Source organism: Bos indicus x Bos taurus, chromosome 3 (genome assembly GCF_003369695.1).
Source record: "Bos indicus x Bos taurus breed Angus x Brahman F1 hybrid chromosome 3, Bos_hybrid_MaternalHap_v2.0, whole genome shotgun sequence".
Classification (NCBI taxonomy): Eukaryota; Metazoa; Chordata; class Mammalia; order Artiodactyla; family Bovidae; genus Bos; species Bos indicus x Bos taurus.
In genome coordinates, this window is record NC_040078.1 from 51,544,000 (window position 1) to 51,565,763 (window position 21,764).

Sequence of the window (21,764 nt, forward strand, 5' to 3'; positions counted from 1 at the left end):
AAAAGATAACCATAACATAGCTCTCTATAAGGGATGTTCCAAAGGTTTATAGAAAAACCTCAAGTAAACCATTTAATGTAAAAGGATATTAATGAAGCTGAACTTTCTTTTTAGCTGTAGACAAAAATCATTCACTGAGCAATTTTTTATTATTTAAAGGCAGTTGTTGAAAAGAGTTAATGTGTATTTGACAGAGTAAATTCTTATTTAGTATTTTTATTCTCTTCAAAATGGAAAATTTCCCATAGATCTTAAAAGCATTACATAATAAATATTTAAATGAACCAGAAAATATTGAAAGGTCTAAAGAAAAAGAAAAAAACAAAACAAAACCCTATAACCCCATCACCTAGAGGTAACCACTATGCATTTCTGATGTATCTAAGACTATATATATATATAAATTAGACTATATAGAAATATAAATTAGAATATATAGATAAGTCCATATGCTCTTTTAGGAAAATAACAATGTATACTGTTTAATATATACATATTAATTTCTTGGTTAAAAATATAGTATAATATGTATGACTATGACTTTTATTCTGGCTGTTTCATGAAGGTATCACCACCATTTCAGCCTCGAGTTAATCATATTTTTAAAATGGTTGACAGCTTAAAGATATTTCAAAAAATTATCATATTGATTATAAAAATAAATAAAGCCAAGAAAACTTTCTCTTTCTCTCTATAATACATATACACTTCGAATTTTCACTTTAGATGATACTGGAATAGTGCCTGAATGTTACAAGAGTCCAAATTTTAAAATAGATGAAGCTGATATACATAATTTATACATAATTCCAACTTGAGGGTGATGAAACAAAATATTTCACAGATTTAAATACTTAGTATAGTTAAGTAAAAATTTAGACATCCATTGCTATCACATGCATATTAAGAAATGTATAGATTCTTAGACACATACATAATTAATATTCACTGTTATTTTGTCTCAAATTTAACATCTTTCAAACCATAGATAATAAATATAAATTTTGAATATAGAACCAATGGAGAACCTTATGAAATCTGACACTCCAAGAAACCAGGTGTTATTTGTTAGAGGTTCTAAATATTTCTGAAGGCAGACAAATATCTGTTTTAAAAGTTACAAACTCATGGTGATCATTTTGTAATATACAGACATATTGAATCACTATGTTGTACACCTGGAACTAACACAGTATTACAGATTAATTATACTTCAATTTTTAAAAGTAAATAAAATAATAAATTAACAAAACAAAACAACCCTGCTTGTAGGCCCCACATTTTGCCACACAGTCATTTAAAGAAACCCAGGCAGAATCATGGCTCATTGAAACATTATTTACATTACAAAAGGGCCCTATACTCCAAAAAGAGGCCTGAACTCCATTTAAGGACAACTCCCTGTAAAAAAAAAAAAAAAACGAAGTTAGAAACTCAACAAGAACTCTTTTTTTTGATCCCTATATCAAAACAAGAAGGGACCATCTTTTGGGATTTTCATTGCTTAGATAGGATCTATAATATATAGTAGAATATTGGTAAAATGAATAACATTTGGGAGTTTATTCAATTTTTAGGTATTCAAAACTATAAAATTTCCTATAAATTATGTCATTAAAAAATGAACATATAGTTATCAAAAAATGTAAGTGAAAATTGTTTAATCATCTTAGAGCAGTCAAAATACAATTTAAGTTGGTATCTTGGTGTTGGAAAGCAATCATTTTACCATTTGCTTTTTAATCTTTTATAATTCATTTAAGTTGATGGTTAATCAAAAAACTGAGTTGTAATCAAAGTTGTTTTCAAACATTGTCATAATGTCACTTTGAAGAGTCATATCAATGGTACCAGCCATCTGTAGAAAAGAAGAGAAAATATAAATGTTACTTTAAAAGTTTATGCCTTCACTGTATTACATCTATATAAGAAAATGATAATGCAATATTTGGAACACAGAAAATGAATGCACTTCATTTAACATAATGAGTTTGTACATAACTTATTTCTGTTCAACTACTGATTTTTGTTAAAATATCTTTCACATGATAAATAAAAATTAAAACTTACAAGAACACAAAGAACAAGTTTAACTTATCTCTCCAAGTAAGAAAGTTCTCAGTGTTAATCTACACATGAACTAAGATTACATGGTTTGATGTGTCTCTCTAACCAATACAGGACTAGACACACAAAATTATTTTCTTAATGAACTACTATCTTACCCATGTGAGAGAACTATAATATATAATGGTAAAGTCATGATTCTGCCCAATACTGTGTAACCTAAGGCAAATTGTCTAACCAAGTTTATTTTATATACAGGTATTTATGAAGAGCAACCAGACTGAATGTATAACATTCAGCACAGTTTTGCTTATTATATGCTAAAAAACTAAATAAAATAAGCTAAAGTATAGGAAAAGCTAAATTAAGACAAAAGAAACAAATGTTTTCTTACTATACTCTGAAGACTTCTCTAAATGTCCGTGAGACAAAAGTTAGTCTTTGCCACAAAGACTAAAATGACACCAACTATGAAAGTTCAATTTTTTTTAAGACCAGTGAACAGTAGCAGCTCACAGTAGTAGCACCAGTTTGTAACCAGTTGGTTGACTTCCTGGATAAGAATCTGTGTTCTCTGATTATGTGGGAGATTTAGAATTATGACTTGGTTACCAAAAGGATATTATTTAATAAGAAGTTGTGTGATTCTTAAAAACTATGAAAATGTCTTTAAATATGATTTAGAGACAAGGGTAAATTCTTAGATCTTAACCCCAGCTATTTTCCTAGCACCAGCTATTAGGATACCAAATGTCTAGCCCAAGCAAATAGTTCCTCAGAAGTTCTTTTTTAATGTTCCAGTGAATGTTGGATACACTGTCCTGGTTTAAATATCACTGATACTCTTATCTCTAAGTATCCAGGCTTACCACAAAGTTCCAAAAATATGTAATGAAATTTGTTTTATTTAAAAGTACTTTTAGATTCTCTTCCATCTTGACTAAATCTGAATTTGTGGATATTGATTGATATCAAACTGGATACTGCCTGTACCAATTAACCTTAGATACCACAATTTAAATACTAAAGCTCTCTGCAGCTGACACTATAACCTGGAAATTCCTTTTACGGTGGTCCTAATATACACTTCAACCATTCAAACTTAAGATCAAAATTTGGGTCAAGGGAACTGGCAGAGGCTCTCCTAGGGAGCTTATGCTAGATGTCAAGTTATTGCTGCCATTTACAGTACCAATCTGGTCCAGAAGCTGCAGCATAAGAGTCTGGAGTGTCAAGAATGATAGTAGGTAGCTCCAAAGTCAAGTTTTTAATTGTCAAGCTGCTAGAGGTGGCACTTCTAGTCACGTTCCAGTGAGTTCCAGAAAAAATGCTTGGATTTTAGAAATACCAGATTGCCTAGTTGGGTTGTTGGGTACCAGGAAGTTGCTGAGATATTACTTGTGGGTAGCTAAAGTCAGGCCCTTGTGAGTACCAAAAGGAAAAATTCCTAGGTCACTAGAGAAATACTTCTAGTAAAGTACTAATTAAATTTTAATAAAGAACTTCAAAAAAATATATAAAAATTCGCTATTTAAATTTATTAGAATTCAATAAAATGAAAATTTGACTGCCTTAGTTCCATTAGCCACGTTTTAAGTCCTAATAACATGTAGCTAGCTGGTATTATGGAGAAGGCAATGGCAACCCACTCCAATACTTTTGCCTGGAAAATCCCATGGATGGAGGAGCCTGGTGGGCTGCAGTCCGTGGGGTCACGAAGAGTCGGACATGACTGAGCGACTTCACTTTCACTTTTCACTTTCATGCATTGGAGAAGGAAATGGCAATCCACTCCAGTGTTCTTGCCTGGAGAATCCCAGGGACGGGGGAGCCTGGTGGGCTGCCGTCTATGGGGTCGCACAGGGTCGGACATGACTGAAGTGACTTAGCAGCAGCAGCTGGTATTATAGTTTATTGAGTAAAGCACATTCCTATAACTGTATAAAGTTCTGTAACAGAGATTCCCAACCCCCAGGTCACAGACTGGAGATTATGGAGTAGACTGGACATAAGCAACACACTTCAGACGTCATTGTCTCCCATCCCCTGAGATGGGATCATCTAGTTGCAGGAAAACAAGCTCAGGGCTCTCACTGATTCTGCATCTTGGTGAGCTGTACAATTATTTCATTATATATCACAGTGTAATAACAGAAATAAAGTACATAGTAAGTGTAATGCACTTGAATCATCTGGTAAGCACCCCACCCCCACCCAGTCTGTGGAAAAACTGTTTTCCGCAAAACTAGTCCCTGGTGCCAAAAAGATTGGGGATTGCTGTTGTATAAGAGCATATTGCTCTAAAGTAAACTCCATCATATGTTACAACACTGGTCAATACCGTTTGTTTCTGTCTTCACATTATAAATAAGCTGATAAAACTTGTGTTTTATTTCCTAGGAAATTCATTTGTATCATAATCAATACTACCTGTGTGCTCGGTTGCTTAGTCATGTCTGACTCTGTGACCCCATGGACTGCAGCCCACCAGACTCCTCCATGGAATTTTTCAGGCAAGAATACTGGAGTGGGTTGCCATTTCCTTCTCCTGGGGATCTTCTAGACCCAGGCATCAAACCCTGTGTCTCCTGCATTTGCCGGCGGATTCTTTACCACTGAGCCATCTAGTAAGCCCAGTCAACACTACAGCAAAGGGCAATGACTTTTTTCTTCTGGAACTAGTACTTCTGTATGACCTGTGAGTTCACATGACCTTTCCAGGATTACAAAAATATCCAACACTCAACAAGATAAAATTTATATCTGGCATCAATGGTTACCAGGTTAAGTAAAGAAGGAGAAAAACATTATCTGTAAAGGAGATTAATCAATCAATTGAAACCAACATGCAAGTGACAAATATTAGAATTAGCAGAGAACCCATTAAACAATTATGATAATTGTATTCTATTTGTTCAAAAGTTTAACAGAGTTACTAAAAACATTAAAAATACCCAAATCAAACTTCTAGATATTATGACTAATGTCTGAGATGGGACAACTTCAAGTGGTCTAATACAAAAGTAACTGCAATCACTAAAGATTCCAACTATATAACATTCTGGAAATGGCAAAACTATGGCAATAAAAAGATCAGTGGCTGTAAAGGTTTAGGAGGGAGGGGTGAACATAAGGAGAACAGGGAATTTTCAGCAAAAGGAGAGTACCACAGTGGTTGATGTATGTCATTATACATTTGTCAAAACCCATAAATTACAACACAGAGTGAACCCGGATGCTAACTATAGACTTTGCTTGATAAACCAAGATTGACAATGGTGTGGCAATGTTAATTCATAGATTGGATAACAAATGTACCACACTAAAGTGGGATGTTAATGGTGGAAGAGACTGTGATTGGTAGGGGAAAGGGTAGGAACATGTGGGAACTCTAAGTGCATACAGAATATTTACCAAGGTAGATCATAATCTGGGCTATAAAACAAGTCTTATTAGTGAATTTAAAATAATTCAAGATATTATGTGTTCTCTAACCACAATGGAATTCAATTAGAAATCACTAATTTTCTATTATTTTCACTAGCTAGAAAATTTCCAAATATTTGGAAAACTAAATAACACACTTCTAAATAATCCACAGATAAAAGGAAGAATTCTATACTTTTTATATATTAAGAACACCTTAAATAGAAATTTTATGGTGTTTTTGTTTTTTTTTTTTGTTTTGGTTTCTGGTTTCATCAAGGTATAACTGACATATAACTTGATGCAGAGTTGAACTAAACACTGACTAAGATGGCATATCTTTTGGCCACAATTCACAGGTAGTTTATAGGTTTTTCAAGAATAACAACAGTAAGTGATTCTACCTTTGTGCCAGGCATTTTCAAATGTGCTTAATACAAGTAAATTCATTTCACCTTTTACCTTTACAGATAAGGAAACTGAGGCACAAGGAGGTTAAATGAATAGCCCAGGCTCTAAGGTCTATTTAATGGAAGAACCAGGATTTGAACCCAAAGTTCAAACCCAAACCCAAAGGCTCGAGGATTGATATTCTATTATTATGCTATGCTTGTGTCATTTAACTATGAGATTTTAATTTTACTTTCTAATTTTAGAATGAACTTGATCCTCACTAAAGAAGTAACTCCTCACACTAAAGAGGTAATTGTTACTGAAGAACCACCTAGAATACATCTTTGAACATGTAAAGACACTGCCCTGTTAAATCTTTCCTTTGTTAGATTCAGTAAACTAAAATTCACTTACTGCTTCTCTTCTCCTCCGCTCTTGCTCTTTCTCCCGTGCTAAATTTCGGTCTTTCAGAAGCCACAGTTTGTCTTTATCTTGAGCTTCCTGTGACTGCTGATCTTCTTTTTGTTCTTCTTCAAGACACTTGTTTTGCATTTTATTTGGAAAAGATTCTAGAGTGAAGCCATGGTCCCTTAAGAAACAGTAAAGTGAAAAGTAGGTTTCAAGCTCCTTAAAACTTTTTATTATGAAGATACATTTGTCAAATGACAAATATAAAGCAGTGTTCTAGATGTCCTTCTTCATATGTTATGACATTATTTTTTAATATTTCTGATGTCAAATTTTACATAGGGCAATATATGTTAACAAAGAGAAGGTTTTGGAAAATTATGACCAAAGTTTACCATTATCTTCTTATATATAGAATGGAAACAATATTAAGACATTTCTGGAAAATAATGATACCATTATAATTTAGGAATATTAGTATTTTTAATAGCTTCTTTAATCACTTGATTATTTATATCCCCTTTAAAATAGGTATTACTACTTAATTTTTAAAAAATCAGTAAAAATTCACTTTTCTAAATATAATTTGCTCAGTGGTCTACTAAATAGCTGAATATAATCACTTACAAAAAAGAAATTTAATATATTTAAAATACATGTCTGTATCTCCCCAAATCTCCACTAATCCAAATAATTACAGACCTCTGATTTTCTTGAAATACTTTTGGTTCCTTTGTATTCTGTTCCAGATGTTTCCGTATTAGTTCCTGTGTTCGAGCTCTTACTTCCTTTTCTATTGCTGCTTTTCTAAACTGGTTGAAGAGCTCATCTGATGATTTCAGTACACCTGATGTTTTGACCGGTTTGCCTAAACTTTTCCAAGAATCTGCATTCTTGATCTTTATATCCTAAAACAAATATTTGATTCAGTATACATCTAAAGATGTCAACTATTTGGAAGAAAAATATTATTTTTGATAAAAATCAAAAATAAAGATTCCAAAGGCTTTAGGTAATTTTACTAAAGTTAAAGGTTACTAAAGTAGAAAAAAATAGGATAATAAATTAGCTAAATTCAATTATTCATCTAAGACCAAATTAAAACAGCATGCTTGACAGTTATTTCAATTTAATGTGAAACATATGTTAAGGGTATGATAATCTATAAAGAATATAAAAATTAACTGGTCACTGTAATCAAGACATTTATGAACAAGGTCCTACTGTATAGCACAGACAACTATAATCAATACCCTATGACCATAATGGAAAATGTGTGTGTGTGTATGTATTATATATATATGTGTATATATGAATCACTTTGCTATACAGCAGTAATTAACACAACACTATAAATCAACTGTATTTCAATATAAAAATTAAGTTACAATCTTAAAAAAATTATTCTATGCAAAAAATAAAGCAAGTATACAAGTGATTAATCTCTAGAGGCAAAGTAAGATGATGGCAAAAAGACTGTAAGAAGTAAGAATGGTACAGTATTTGTTGAAAACCCTCTGACATAGCTTTGTTTTCCTTTCTTTGGTATGAAGAAAAGAATTAACTGCTTGTGATCGCTGTTCTTAACTGAAACAGGCCAAGGGAAAGATCTGTGGCTGACCAACAGAAATGTATGTAGTTGAAAATCTTCCAGTACCACATTTTTTTAAAAAAAGTAAACTTTTAATAATATATTTTATTAAAGGAGTCAAACATCCTTCCTCACCCCTAACACACACATACAAACCTTCACCATTGGTCACCCAGTTGTATTTATGAAGTCTTTCTTATATGTTACCTATAAAACCTATTTTTGTTCCTACCCATGGAATGGGCTAAATACTAGTTTCACACTTCACTTTTCTACTGAGTCAGTTAAAGAATATTGCCTGCAGATAGAGACATGAAACATAACATGGTAGTATACTTAATAGGAAATAAAGGGAGGATGAAACCAGGATGAAACCCTGGTCTCTGGTTTTGTCCTTAAAATGCCTATTTAGCTGCAATAAAATTCTGGCAGACCCTAAAACAGGAAAGTTCATATTTGGGTTTGGAGTATGGGACAATTTTTCAGATATTACAGAGAAGAATAAGATTTTGAGGTGAGAATGGAAAGCATTCCTCACAGAAGGAAAAACATAGGCATATGCCTAAGACGGAAAAGCTAAATTGGAGTCACAATGTAAAGGTGCTTAATCTTCATTTTGAAGTCAAAGCTAGAAACGATTGAAGGTTTCGTATATAATAATTATACGATCAGAGCAATACATCAAGAAGTACAGTTAAAAGAATGTTCAAAGCAGAATGGGGACTTCACTGTGGTATAGTGGATAAGAATTTGCCTGCCAATGCAGGGGACATGGGTTCAATCCCTAGTCTGTGAAGATTCCACATGCCACGGAGCAACTAAAGCCGTGTACCACAACTACCATGCCCATGCTCTAGGGCCTGCATGCCGTAACTACAGAGCCTGCATGCTAGAACTACTGAAGCCCATGTGCCTAGAGTCTATACTCCACAAGAGAAGACAATGCAATGAGAAGCCTGAGTACCGCAATGAAGACCCAGTGCAACCAAAAATAAATAAATAAATAAAAATAGACTAGAACAAGGAGGGTTTCAAGTCAGTCTGCATTATAAATATTACAAAGAGCTTACATTGAAGGCAATAAAGCCTGGTCTATGAGGTAGAAGTGGAAAAGGAAACATCTTGAAAATAAAAGCCAAAGAGTTTAGCAATTCCTTGACTTCAGGAGACTGAGAAATCAAAAAGGATTAAAACTCACAGGATGCCAGGTCTAGAAGTATATATCTGAGTCATCTGCAGAGAGACTGTAACTGAAAGCACCACAGTGGATGTTCAGAGAGAGAACTAGTAGAAGACCCTGACTTCCTCACACCTTCAAGACTTTGGGAGGGACACAGCAATTTTAGACATCATTGATTCTTCTGATAGGGCAAATTACAGGGATGGGGCAATAGCTAGATTCGAGGTAAAATTAAGGCAGTGCTTTTCAGTTGAGGGTGATTCTCCTTTGCCCAGGGAAGACATATGGTGATGTCAGTAAAGTTTTTGGTTGTCAAATATGGGTGAAGAAAAGGGTGTTACTAACATCTAGTGCGTAGAGGTGAGGGTCCCTGTGAAGCATCCTACAATGTATAGACCATACTCTCAACAAAAACTTATCCAGTCCAAAATGTCGATAGGAAATGATGGAAGGAAGGAAGGGAGAGAAAAAAGAGGGGATATGTGAATATCTCATTCATGGTCAGTTTCTGACAATTAGTTTTGAGAGTCACTTTGACTGGAAGGAGATCAAACCAGTTCTCCTAAAGGAAATCAACCCTGACTATTCATTGGAAGGACTGACGCTAAAGCTGAAATTCCAATACTTTGGTCATCTGATACAAAGAGCCGACTCATTGGAAAAGACCCTGATGCTGGGAAAAATTGAAGGCAAAAGGAGAAAGGGCGGCAGAGGATGAGATCGTTAGATAGCATCACTAACTCAATGGACATGAATTTGAGTAAAATCCGGGGCACAGTGGACAGGGGAGCCTTGCGTGCCACAGGCCATGGGATCACAAAGAGTCGGACACAACTTAGTGACTGAAAAACAACAACTATATTCAAATGTCTAGAATAGTACCTGATGTATCTAATGTATCCCAAACATCTAGAATACTTGTTGAAAGACTGATCAATGTGTGGTCTGAGATTAAGTACCCAGAAGACTCCATGAGGAAATCACCTACAACAGATTGTAAAAGCTAGTTTTATAACATGTTTTAAAATAAGGATAGCTGGCAAATACCAGCATTCTAGAATTTGAAATTAAACACAAATATGAGGACTGATGGTAGAGGGTGGGGAAAGGTGTTGCTCACAGTTTAACTTCTGTTTTTTAACAAATAGGCAAAAGTTAGTCTTAAGAGATCCAAAATTCATTCAAATTAGCACTTAAAATACCTCTGTGCCATTTCTATATTCAATTGTAAATTTCTTCAAGATCTGTGAGAAAAAAATAACATTATTCTTACCTTTTGCACTGGAACTTGACCTTGATATTCTGATTCTAACATCACTGTGTCATTATCACTGGACTGAGGCATCACAGTTAGGCCATTCAGAAGTTGTTCAGAATCATCTAGATGCACACATTTTTAAACAGTACAGTCAAGTTAATATATTTCATCTTGATTCTCCACAATTAGACATTTTCCCCCTTTCTATGTTAGAAACTATGAAAACAAAATAACCAGTTTTTTTTATGCTTCTTAATTTTGGGGTATCATTAGTTGGAGAATTGTAACACTAAAATAAACATTTTTCACTGGAAATTTTACCTCCCTATATTTCTTTTTCTTCTTTTTCTTTTTTTGGCTGGGGGGTGGGGAGGAGTCAACATAAAGTATAGCTGACATTTTGGATGGTTTGCCTTGAAAATGAACCGAAAACATCTGTTATTTTTGATATTGACTCAAGTACTGCATTTCGGACTCTTGTTGATTATGAGGGCTACTCCATTTCTTCTAAGGGATTCTTGCCCACAGCAGTAGATATAAGGGTCATCTGAATTAAATTCACCCATTCCTGTCCATTTTTGTCCACTGATTCCTAAGATGTCGATGTTCACTCTTGCCATCTCCTGCTTGACCACATCCAATTTACCTTGATTCATGGACCTAACATTTCAGGTTCATATGAAATATTGTTCTTTAGAGCACTGGACTTTACTTTCACCACCAGACACATCCACAACTGAGTGTCATTTCTGCTTTGGCCCAGCTGCTTCATTCTTTCTGGAGTTATTGGTAATTGGCTTTTGCTCTTCCCTAGTAGCATACTGGACACATTTTGACCCGGGGGGTTCATCTTCTGGTGTCATATCGTTTTTCCTTTTCGTACTGTTCTTGGGGTTTTCACGGCAAGAATACTGGAGTGGGTTGCCATTTCCTCCTCCAGCGGACCACAATTTGTCAGAACTCTTCACTATGACCTGTCCGTCTTGGGTGGCCCTGCACGGCATGGTTCATAGCTTCATTGAGTTACACAAGCCCCTTCGCCACGACAAGGCTGTGATCCATGAAGGGGTTTACATGCCATAATAAGTGGAAGATGATCAATGTATGGCATACCTGAATAAACAGGAAGTCTGCTCCAAGCCTATTGCTGAAAGCTGAGGGTAGAGGGGATCCTACTTAGTAAGCCTGTGCTTCAGAATCTAGCTAGAAAAGCCTGGAGTAAAGTAAAATGATAAAGGCTTAAGGATGTAACTCAGAGTACTATCAATATATACAGCAGGCAGATAAAAGTAGGTATCTGTAAAGAACATTCAGAGATGTTAATGATCAAGAGAGCAGTGTCACAGAAGCCAAGTATATCAAGGATCTGACTGAAAAACAACTTCATAGGAATGCCCTCTGGCACTTTAAAACACTACAAAACTCATCCTTCATCAGACATCTGTTATTCATCTGTGTTCCAGGTCTGTCAACCTGGACCCATATCCAGTCTTGGGTTACGGACTGAGCCCCAAGGCGTATACACCTTTAGTTACTAAAACTTGGCATATATTCATCTTTTGAAGACCTGCTCACTCAACCTTTGTGCTTTCTTTCAACTTTTCCCTTTTTCTATAGCTTAATTTTTTGTATTACTTTAATAGCTTAATTTTTAGCCGTCTTCTCTGGTCTCTTCTTCCCCATCCCTCCAACTGGCCTACACAATACTGGCAGATTAACTGCACTTAAGCACACGCTTTGTTCCAGAAATCTTCATTGGCTCCCCACTAACTATACCATTACAATTAAGTCCAAGGTCTCTAGAAATCAAGGTTCTTTATGACCTGAACCTGATCTACTGGCCAAAAAGTTCCTTTGGTTTTTAAGTAAAAATAGAAGACACATTTTTCATTTTCACCAAGCACTTTGTTGAACAACATATTCACCATTTTGTTCTACTACCTTCTACCATTTTTCAGGTGACTTCATTTCCAGGTTACTTTTACAGTCTTCCAGGGAATTGAAATTTTTTCCATTAAGAGAATTTTGTAAAGACCAAAATAAATAGAAGATTATGCTTTTTCTGAGGTTCCCAGGTGGCACAGTGGTAAAGAATTCCTGTCAATGCAGGAGACGCAAGAGATGAGGGTTTGATCCCTCGGTCGGGAATATCCCCCGGAGTAGGAAATGGCAACCCACTCCACTATGCTTGCCTGGAAAACTCCATGGTCAGAGAAGCCTGGTAGTCTACAGTCCATCGTGTTGCAAAGAGTCAGACATAACTGAGCACACACACACATGCAGGTGTGTGCTATATGTTAATTCCAGACACTTTATGTCAAGTGCTGTTTTCAGTTGGTCTAATTGGAATCATTTGGTTTTCTGGAAGGAGCTCATAATAGAGGACACCCTTCCAATCCCACCACATATACAACATCACCTTCTTTGGATGAAGACTGGTCTTTGGTATGGTGGGGAGACCACCTGCAATGCAGGAGACCAGGTTAATCCCTGTGCTGGTTCCATCCCTAGGTTAGGAAGATCCTCTCGAGAAGGAAATGGCAACCCATTCCAGTAGCCCAGCCCGGAAAATCTCATGGAAAGAGGAACCTGGTGGGCTACAGTCCATGGACATGCAAAAGAGTCAGACACAATTTAGTGACTAAACAACAACAAATACAGAAATATTAATCTTTCAAGGAGATCCGGTAATTTCCACCTTCTTCACCTCCTTAAATTTTACTTTCATTTCTTTTAGGGCAAATGTTTTTACTTTATACCAAAGATGAGCACAATAAAGGACAGAAATGGTATGGACCTAACAGAAGCAGAAGATATTAAGGAGAGGTGGCAAGAATACACAGAACTATACAAAAAAGATCTTCATGACCCAGATAACCATGATGGTGTGATCACTCACCTAGAGCCAGACATCCTGGAATGCGAAGTCAAATGGGCCTTAGGAAGCATCACTACAAACAAAGCTAGTGGAGGTGGAATGGAATTCCAGTTGAGCCATTTCAAATCCTAAAAGATGGAATTCCAGTGGAGCTATTTAAGATCCTAAAAGATGATGCTATGAAACTGCTGTACTCAATATGCCAGAAAATTCAGCAGTGGCCATTAGACCAGAAAAGGTCAGTTTTCATTCCAATCCCAAAGAAAGGCAATGCCAAAGAATGTTCAAATTACCACACAATTGCCCTTATTTCATACGCCAGCAAAGTACTCAAAATTCTTCAAGCCAGGCTTCAACAGTACACGAACTGAGAACTTCCAGATGTTCAAGCTAGATAGACGGAACTAGAGATCAAACTGCCAACATCTGCTGAAACATCAAAAAAGCAAGCGAGTTCCAGAAAAACATCTACTTTTGCTTTATTGACTATGCCAAAGCCTTTGTGTGGATCACAACAAACTGGAAAATTCCAGACCACATGACCTGCCTCCTGAGAAATCTGTATGCAGGTCAAGAAGCAACAGTTAGAACTGGACATGAAACAACAGACTGGTTCCAAATTGGGAAAGGAGTACATCAAGACTGTATGTTGTCACCCTGCTTATTTAATTTATATGCAGAGTACATCATGTGAAATGCCAGGCTGGATGAAGTACAGCTGGAATCAAGATTGCTGGGAGAAATATCAATAACCTCAGATATGCAGATGACACCACCCATATGGCAGAAAGTGAAGAAGAATTAAAGAGCCTCTTGATGAAAGTGAAAGAGGAGAGTGAAAAAGTTGGCTTAAAACTCAACGTTAAGAGAAACTAAGATTATGGCATCCGGTCCCATCACTTCATGGCAAATAGATGGGGAAAGAATGGAAACAGTGACAGACTTTTCTTTTCTTGGGCTCAAAATCACTGCAGATGATGACTGCAGCCATGAAATTAAAAGATGCTTGCTCCTTGGAAGAAAAGCTATGATTAACCTAGACAGCATATTCAAAAGCAGAGACATTACTTTGCCAACAAAGGTCCATCTAGTTAAAGCTATGGTTTTTCCAGCACTCATGTATGGATGTGAGAGTTGGACTATAAAGAAAGCTGAGCACTGAAGAATTGATGCTTTTGAACTGGGGTGTTGGAGAAGACTCTTGAGAGTCCCTTGGACAGCAAAGAGATCAAACCAGTCCATCCTAAAGGAAATCAGTTCTGGGTGTTCACTGGAAGGACTGATGCTGAAGCTGAAACTCCAATACTTTGGCCACTTGATGTGAAGAACCGACTCATTTGAAAAGACCCTGATGCTGGGGAAGATTGAAGGCAGGAGGAGAAGGGGACAACAGAGGATGAGATGGTTGGATGGCATCACAGACTTGATGGACATGAGTTTGAGTAGGTTCCTGGAGTTGGTGATAGACAGGGAAGCCTGTCGTGCTGCAGTCTATGGGGTTGCAAAGAGTTGGACATGACTGAGTGAGTGAACTGAACAATCACAAAAAAGCAGAAATTGAAGAAAATACAAGAAACTGATCCAATTTGAAGACTTAGTCAAAGCCTGACATTTTATAGATAGGATGTTAAAATAGGAACAAAAGACCATTAAATATAAATGTGTACCCACACACCCATAGCCATATATATATATATATATATATATATATATTTGGCTGCACCAGGTCTTAGTTGTAGCACATGGGATCTTTAGTTGTAACATGTGGGATCTAGTTCCCCGACCAGGGATTGAACCCAGGTCCCTGCATTGGGAGCATGGAGTTTCAGCCAAAGGACCACCAGGAAAGTCTCCATAGACCATTCAGACCGCAATCTTTCCATTATTTTTCAGTGTCTGTTCTTCTTCAAAGCTATCCCCACCATTTTCTATGAATTTGCTATAATGAAAACAACCTTACCCTATCCAAGTGACATTCAGTTCAGTTCAGTTCAGTCGCTCAGTCGTGTCTGACTCTGCAACCCCATGAATCGCAGCACGCCAGGCCTCCCTGTCCATCACCATCTCCCAGAGTTCACTCAACCTCACGTCCATCGAGTCGGTGATGCCATCCAGCCATCTCATCCTCTGTCGTCCCCTTCTCCTCCTGCCACCAATCCCTCCCAGCATCAGAGTCTTTTCCAATGAGTCAACTCTTCGCATGAGGTGGCCAAAGTACTGGAGTTTCAGCTTTAGCATCATCCCTTCCAAAGAAATCCCAGGGCTGATCTCCTTCAGAATGGACTGGTTGGACCTCCTTGCAGTCCAAGGGACTCTCAAGAGTCTTCTCCAACACCACAGTTCAAAAGCATCAATTCTTCAGCACTCAGCTTTCTTCACAGTCCAACTCTCGCATCCATATACGACGACTGGAAAAACCATAGCCTTGACTAGACGGACCTTTGTTGGCAAAGTAATGTCTCTGCTTTTGAGTATGCTATCTAGGTTGGTCATAACTTTTCTTCCAAGGAGTAAGTGTCTTTTAATTTCATGGCTGCAGTAATTTTGGAGCCCAAAAAAAGAAAGTCTGACACTGTTTCCACTGTTTCCCCATCTATTTCCCATGAAGTGAAGGGACCAGATGCCATGATCTCCAGACACATTCAAATCTCTCACATTCAAAATTCAAAACAAAATAATCTCTCTTCTAGTCTTACAAAAACAAAATACCTATCTTTCTGTTTAAAGCCATAGCCATCTTCCCATTCTCTTTACCAACAAACTTCCTAGTAGACTGGTTTACATTCAGATTCCATTACTTCTCAATTTATAAGAATCTGCCTCTGCCTGATCACAATGGCCACAAAAGAAGCTTTTGTAAAAGCAAAAGAAAAAAAAACAAAAAACCCGCAAAAACAAAAAACCCAGCATATCATATTGCCAGTTGTAACCTTCTCTCCTTATTCCTCATGGTACTTTAATGCTTTGTACTGGACTGATAACTGTGATGATTTCCTCCTAAAATGTATCTGCCGGGTTTCTATTATCTACTTCTATTATCTATTCATTTTTCCTTTTCCTCTAGGTTTTGATTACCTCTTGTTTTAACTTATTCATTTTTTTCTACTTTTACTGAGGGAGTCTGGTTACCTAGAATTTGTTCTTAACCTTTCTCTTCCTGCTCTGTATCTTTTCCTTCATTCTTATGGCTTCAAACAGCTTCTATATATTCCTAAATATAGTTCTTGTTACACCCTGTTAGTTCCAGAAAACTATTTCTAGTTATATATTTCCAATTAGATATTCTGCAATATCTTAAGTGTGGTGGTGCTAGTGTTAAAGAACTTGCCTGCCAATGCAGGAGACTTAAATTTAAATGGGTTTGATCCCTGGGTGGGGAAGATCCCCTGGAGTGTTGAGGATACGGCAACCCGCTCCTGTATTCTTGCCTGGAGAATTTCATGGACAGAGGAGCCTGGTGGGCTACAGTCTATAGGGTCACAAACAGTCAGACACAACTGAGGTGACTTAGCACACAAACATGTCTGAAATGAAAAATCCCTTTTATTTTCAAGCCAGCTATTGGAAGACACTGATTCTAATAAAGCTTAGTAATTCTGCCACAGAAATATCTAATTTAGCCACAGCCTTTTTGTACTTACTGCCTTAGTTTTGGTCATCATAGTTTCTTTCCTAGACTACAGCACTCAGCTTCTTTACTTGGTCCCAAGTATATCAGAGCATCTTCATCTTAGTTCATCCCCTATATAGCAAGCAGCAATCTCTTCCTAATGTAAAATCTGATTTTGTCATGCTCTTGTTTGAATCTGCTCATTGTGTGCAAAATAAAAGATCCAAATGTAGCGATGGTATTTAAGATAATATATGACTTAGAACAACTACCTCTTCAGTTACTCTCCTGAAGACCTTAAAAATATTTTTTTCTAAAAAGAATGGATATAAATATTTCATATTTTGGATCTTATTTATTCTTCTTCCTGGGATACCCCCCAGTGTTGCCTCTGATATTTTCTCCCTTATCTCCACTCCTCCAGTCAAGAGCTATAACTCAAGTTAAATACAAAATGGAATATCTAACACAGAACAGTAGGGAGCTTTTACTAGAAGCAATAAAGGAGGACCATCATGTTCCTCCTAATCTGTGCTTCAGAAAAACATCTTAGAAATTTCTTCTGCTTTGGAGAAACTTCTGCCCTTGGAAGGTCAAATGGAAACCAGGGAGCAGTCTAGACAGAAGGAGACCTGGATATGGTATGTTCACATCTGCTTCTAGTCTAGGCCTGAATACATTTATCAAAGTTCAGGCACCCCATTAGTTGGGCTCACCACTGTCAGAGAAGCATCTCCCTGTGTCATACATCCCCAGGAGAACCATGATGAGAAAGGCGATACTTTCACTTCTGACAAGACTAAGAGATGAGACAATGATAAAGTCAAATGAATCTAACTATAAAAATTTCTAGTTTTGGAAGATGTTTTTGGTAAATGGGAACTACCACTAGGCAAGTATTTCTAGCTCAAGTTTCTTTAACTGTAAACTGTTTTTAATGTTTATAACTATTTATCTACCTCTAGATTCTCTAACAATCTTTTCCCCATTCTAATCTACCTTTCCAACCCACAGAGACATCATGGAAATTAGAGCAACATTTCACAAGTCTGCTCAGAGCTTGCTATGTCTGACTCTACGACCCCATGGACTGTAGCCAACCAGGCTCCTCCATCCATGGGATTCTCCAGGCAAGAATACTGGAGTGGGTTGTCATTTCCTTCTCCATGGGATCTTCCCAAACCAGGGATTGTAGCCGGTCTCCCGCACTGGAGGCAGACACTTTAACCTCTGAGCCACCAGGAAAGCCCATGAACTACAGCAGTGACAGGTTTTTATGTATGGCCCATATGCCAGTGTATATACTCTATACGAAAGTAAGTTGTGTGTGAACTGTTCATACAATTTTCTTTCATTCAAATGTAATGAATACATTTGGGTATAAAGGAATATGCTTCAGGGATTATTTCTACCCTAGAATTTACTAGTTATGATTTTCAGTATTTCAGATACATAATATTTAGGATGACCTTGGCATTTTCATTTAGAAGTCAACTGTTCAATCACAGCTATTTACTCATTAATTTCTTACCTAAAAGAGGCAGAATTTGTAAAGGTGAAATGTTTTCCACACTCTGTGAATGTTTTGGTTCTTGATGATTAAACACTAATTGGTGGTGGTTTGGTGGTGTTCCATTTGAACATGCAGTCTGATGAACCAGGCTAGTTACCCCAGAGGTTGTATCTTGCACAGAAGACTTTACCTGTTAAGACAGAGTTAAACAAATCTTTCAGAGCTTTAATCACAGAAGAAGTATAAGAACAACAACAAAAAAATACAAGAGAATAGAATATAACTTAACACTGTCTTTGAATATGTTATTAAAGTCACATAAATTTATAAGGTATAATTATTGCTATCTTACAAATGAGAAAAGGTTTAGAAAGATTAAACAACTTGGCCATTATATAGCTTTTAAGTAGAGTCAGTCATTAAAGTCTATGGTCTTAAGTTACTAGCATACACAGACTTAACACATATGTTATTAAACAGTGCTGCCTATTTTCAAATGCTTTCCTGTGACTTATTGAAAATAAAAACTGAGCTTTTATACCAAATCTTGGATGGAGGAGCCTGGTAGGCTGTAGTCCATGGGGTCACTGAGAGTCTGACACGACTGAGCGACTTCACTTTCACTTTTCACTTTCATGCATTGGAGAAGGAAATGGCAACCCACTCCAGTGTTCTTGCCTGGAGAATCCCAGGGACAAGGGAGTCTGGTGGGCTGCCGTCTATGGGGGTCACAGAGAGTCGGACACGACTGAAGTGACTTAGCAGCAGCAGCAGAGACTAATCCACTTTCTTTACCTCCTTTTCCTTAGTGAATTAGTGATATAAATGGAGGGTGTGTTTATTAAAAAAAAAAATCACATGGTGGTTGACGCACAGATTATCAACAAATTCTGATTGAGTATTCTGTTAACTACTTATTGGGATTCCCTTGTGGCTCAGCTGGTAAAGAATCTGCCTGCAATGCAGGAGACCTGGGTCCAATCCCTGGGTTGGGAAAATCCCCTGGAGAAGGGAAAGGCTACCACTCCAGTATTCTGGCCTGCAGAATTCCATGGACTATATAGTCGCAAACAGTTGCACAGGACTGAGCCACTTTCACTTCACTAACTACTTATTAAGAAAAACTATATTATAATAAATATTTATTTAATACTTGGGTGAGCCTTTTATATAGTTAATTCTCACAATAATCCTATGAAAAGAGAGAAAGTGAAAGTAAAACCAGGGTCTCCTGCATTGCAAACGGATTCTTTACCAGCTGAGCTACCAGGAACGCCCATAATCCTATGTTAGTTGCTGTCATGTCCGACTCTGCAACCCCATGGACCGCAGCCCACCTGGTTCCTCTGTCCACAGAATTCTCCAGGCAAGAAAAATGAAGTGAGTTGCCACTTCCTTCTCCAATAATCATATGAGTTTGGTATAGTTATTATCCCCACTTATAGTTCACAGAGGGCTTGCCTGGTGGCTCAGATGGTAAAGAATCTGCCTGCAATGCAGGAGATCTGAGTTTGATTCCTGGGTTGGGAAGATCTCCTGGAAAAGGGAAGGGCTACTCACTCCAGTGTTACTGCCTGGAGAATTCCATGGACAGAGGAGCCTAGAGGACTACAGTCCATAGGGTCACAAAGAGTCAGACACGACTGAATGACTTTCATTTTCACAGTTGACAACAGGACTTAGATGTAACTTAAATGTTCATATTTATTCAGTGGCAAGATAAGTTACAGTGCCCAAGCCCAGGTACCTTATCTGCTAAACTACAGACCCCTCCATTGAATAAAAGGGTTAGGATTATCATTAGTTGATAAGGCATAAATGAAGTGTATGAATACTTATGCTAGCTTGAATAAAATTAAGGCCATAGGAATGTTTATCTCAACAATAATAGAGACCCAAGCCCAAAGTTTTAAAGTCAAATGCTGAGATTTAAATCAGCAAAACATTACTTTATGAAACACATAAGTATGTACATTTATTCATTATTCTATAAATATACTTTCTTTTTATGTCTTGAATAAGCATTAAATTCTTCAGTGAGTGACACTGAGAAAAACTTGGTCACAAACAGATCATAAAGATAGCATTCTATGTGCTATATTGAGAATTATTCCAAAGTTTGTTTATAACTTGACATAATTTTGTTTCCACTAATACCTATGGCAAGATAGATCATCTGGATCTTCTTCCCACTCAAAAACCTTTGAGAGTTAATGCTTACCTAGCAAATTAAATATTAACACTTTACCTAGGTGTACAAACCCACCCCCCATTACATCTCCAAAGACAACTAATCCCATACAAACACCATCTGCTACCATATTTCTCTGAACACACCTCCTATGCTTTTTGACTCACTTCATGCTACTACCTCTGTTTAAAAAAAAGTCTCTAATCAGTATGTCAATATACTAACCATTTCTTCCCTTTCTCTGTAATTTAAAACCTATTTTAAGCATTTCCTCTTCATGTAGTATATGTGTGTGTATATAGATAGATATATATTCCTCCTTCATTTTCTCAATAAATTATGAATATAGATGATTACAGCACTAGCCATACAATCTCTTTAACTGTGTGATTATCTGTCTTATTAAGAGCTCCATCAAGGTAGTATTATATTGTGTTCCCCTTGGAGTTAGATATTATTACGTAAGCTTATGATCTAATAAAAGGGGTGTTTGTGCTAGTTGCTCAGTTGGGTCCAACTCTTTTCAACTCCATCGACGGTAGCCTACCAGGCTCCTCTTTCTATGGAATGCTCCAGGCAATAATAGTGGAGTGGGTAGCCATTCCTCTCTCCAGAGGATCTTTCTAATCCAGGGATTGAACCCCAGTCTCCTGCATTGCAGGTGGATTCTTTACTGTCTGAGTTACCAGGAGCCCTTAATAAAAGATGTTAGTTGCTCAGTCGTATCTGACTCTTTGAGACCCCTATGGACTGTAGCCTACCATGTGCCTCTGTCTGTGGGATTCTCCAGGCAGGAATACTGGAGTGGATTGCCATTCTCTTCTCCAGGGGAATAATAAAAGGTATATACCTATAATTCTGTATTTGAAATGGGTACAAAGGATTAAAAGTTTTATGAGGATGACAACTAGAATTAGTAGTAAAAGATAAAATTACTTTTACCCTTTTCAAAGCATATCAACTACTAATCAAACATAAATGTGCTAAAATCAATAAATGGTAATTATAAGTTTTAGAAACTCTGACTACCACTGCCCTACTTGGGAATTTTTGGGGAGAAATTCCACCTTACTGTGCACACCTTACTGCATGCATACGGGGACACCAAGACTCTCCTTCTGTATTTAGAGCCTTAAGACTTAGCCAAAACTGTAATTTGTTCTACTTACAGTTTGATGTAATATTAAAAAAAAAATACATCTATTAGAAAAATGCAGCCAAATCATTTCACTATTCAATCTTTTTTTAT

At 36.9% G+C, this 21,764-nt stretch overlaps 1 protein-coding gene across 1 annotated transcript in view; it reads right to left on the minus strand.

The window, feature by feature from the left end:
• Window positions 1-1,774: 1,774 nt before the first annotated feature.
• BRDT (bromodomain testis associated) overlaps window positions 1,775-21,764 on the minus strand; it is a 41,174-nt gene continuing 21,184 nt past the window's right edge. The window contains exons 13-17 of the mRNA XM_027538245.1: window positions 18,343-18,514; window positions 10,339-10,445; window positions 6,997-7,202; window positions 6,301-6,475; window positions 1,775-1,858 (exon numbers count right to left, since the gene is read on the minus strand). Coding sequence (XP_027394046.1) covers window positions 1,775-1,858; window positions 6,301-6,475; window positions 6,997-7,202; window positions 10,339-10,445; window positions 18,343-18,514 — 744 coding nt within the window. The remainder of the gene's footprint in view (window positions 1,859-6,300; window positions 6,476-6,996; window positions 7,203-10,338; window positions 10,446-18,342; window positions 18,515-21,764) is intronic.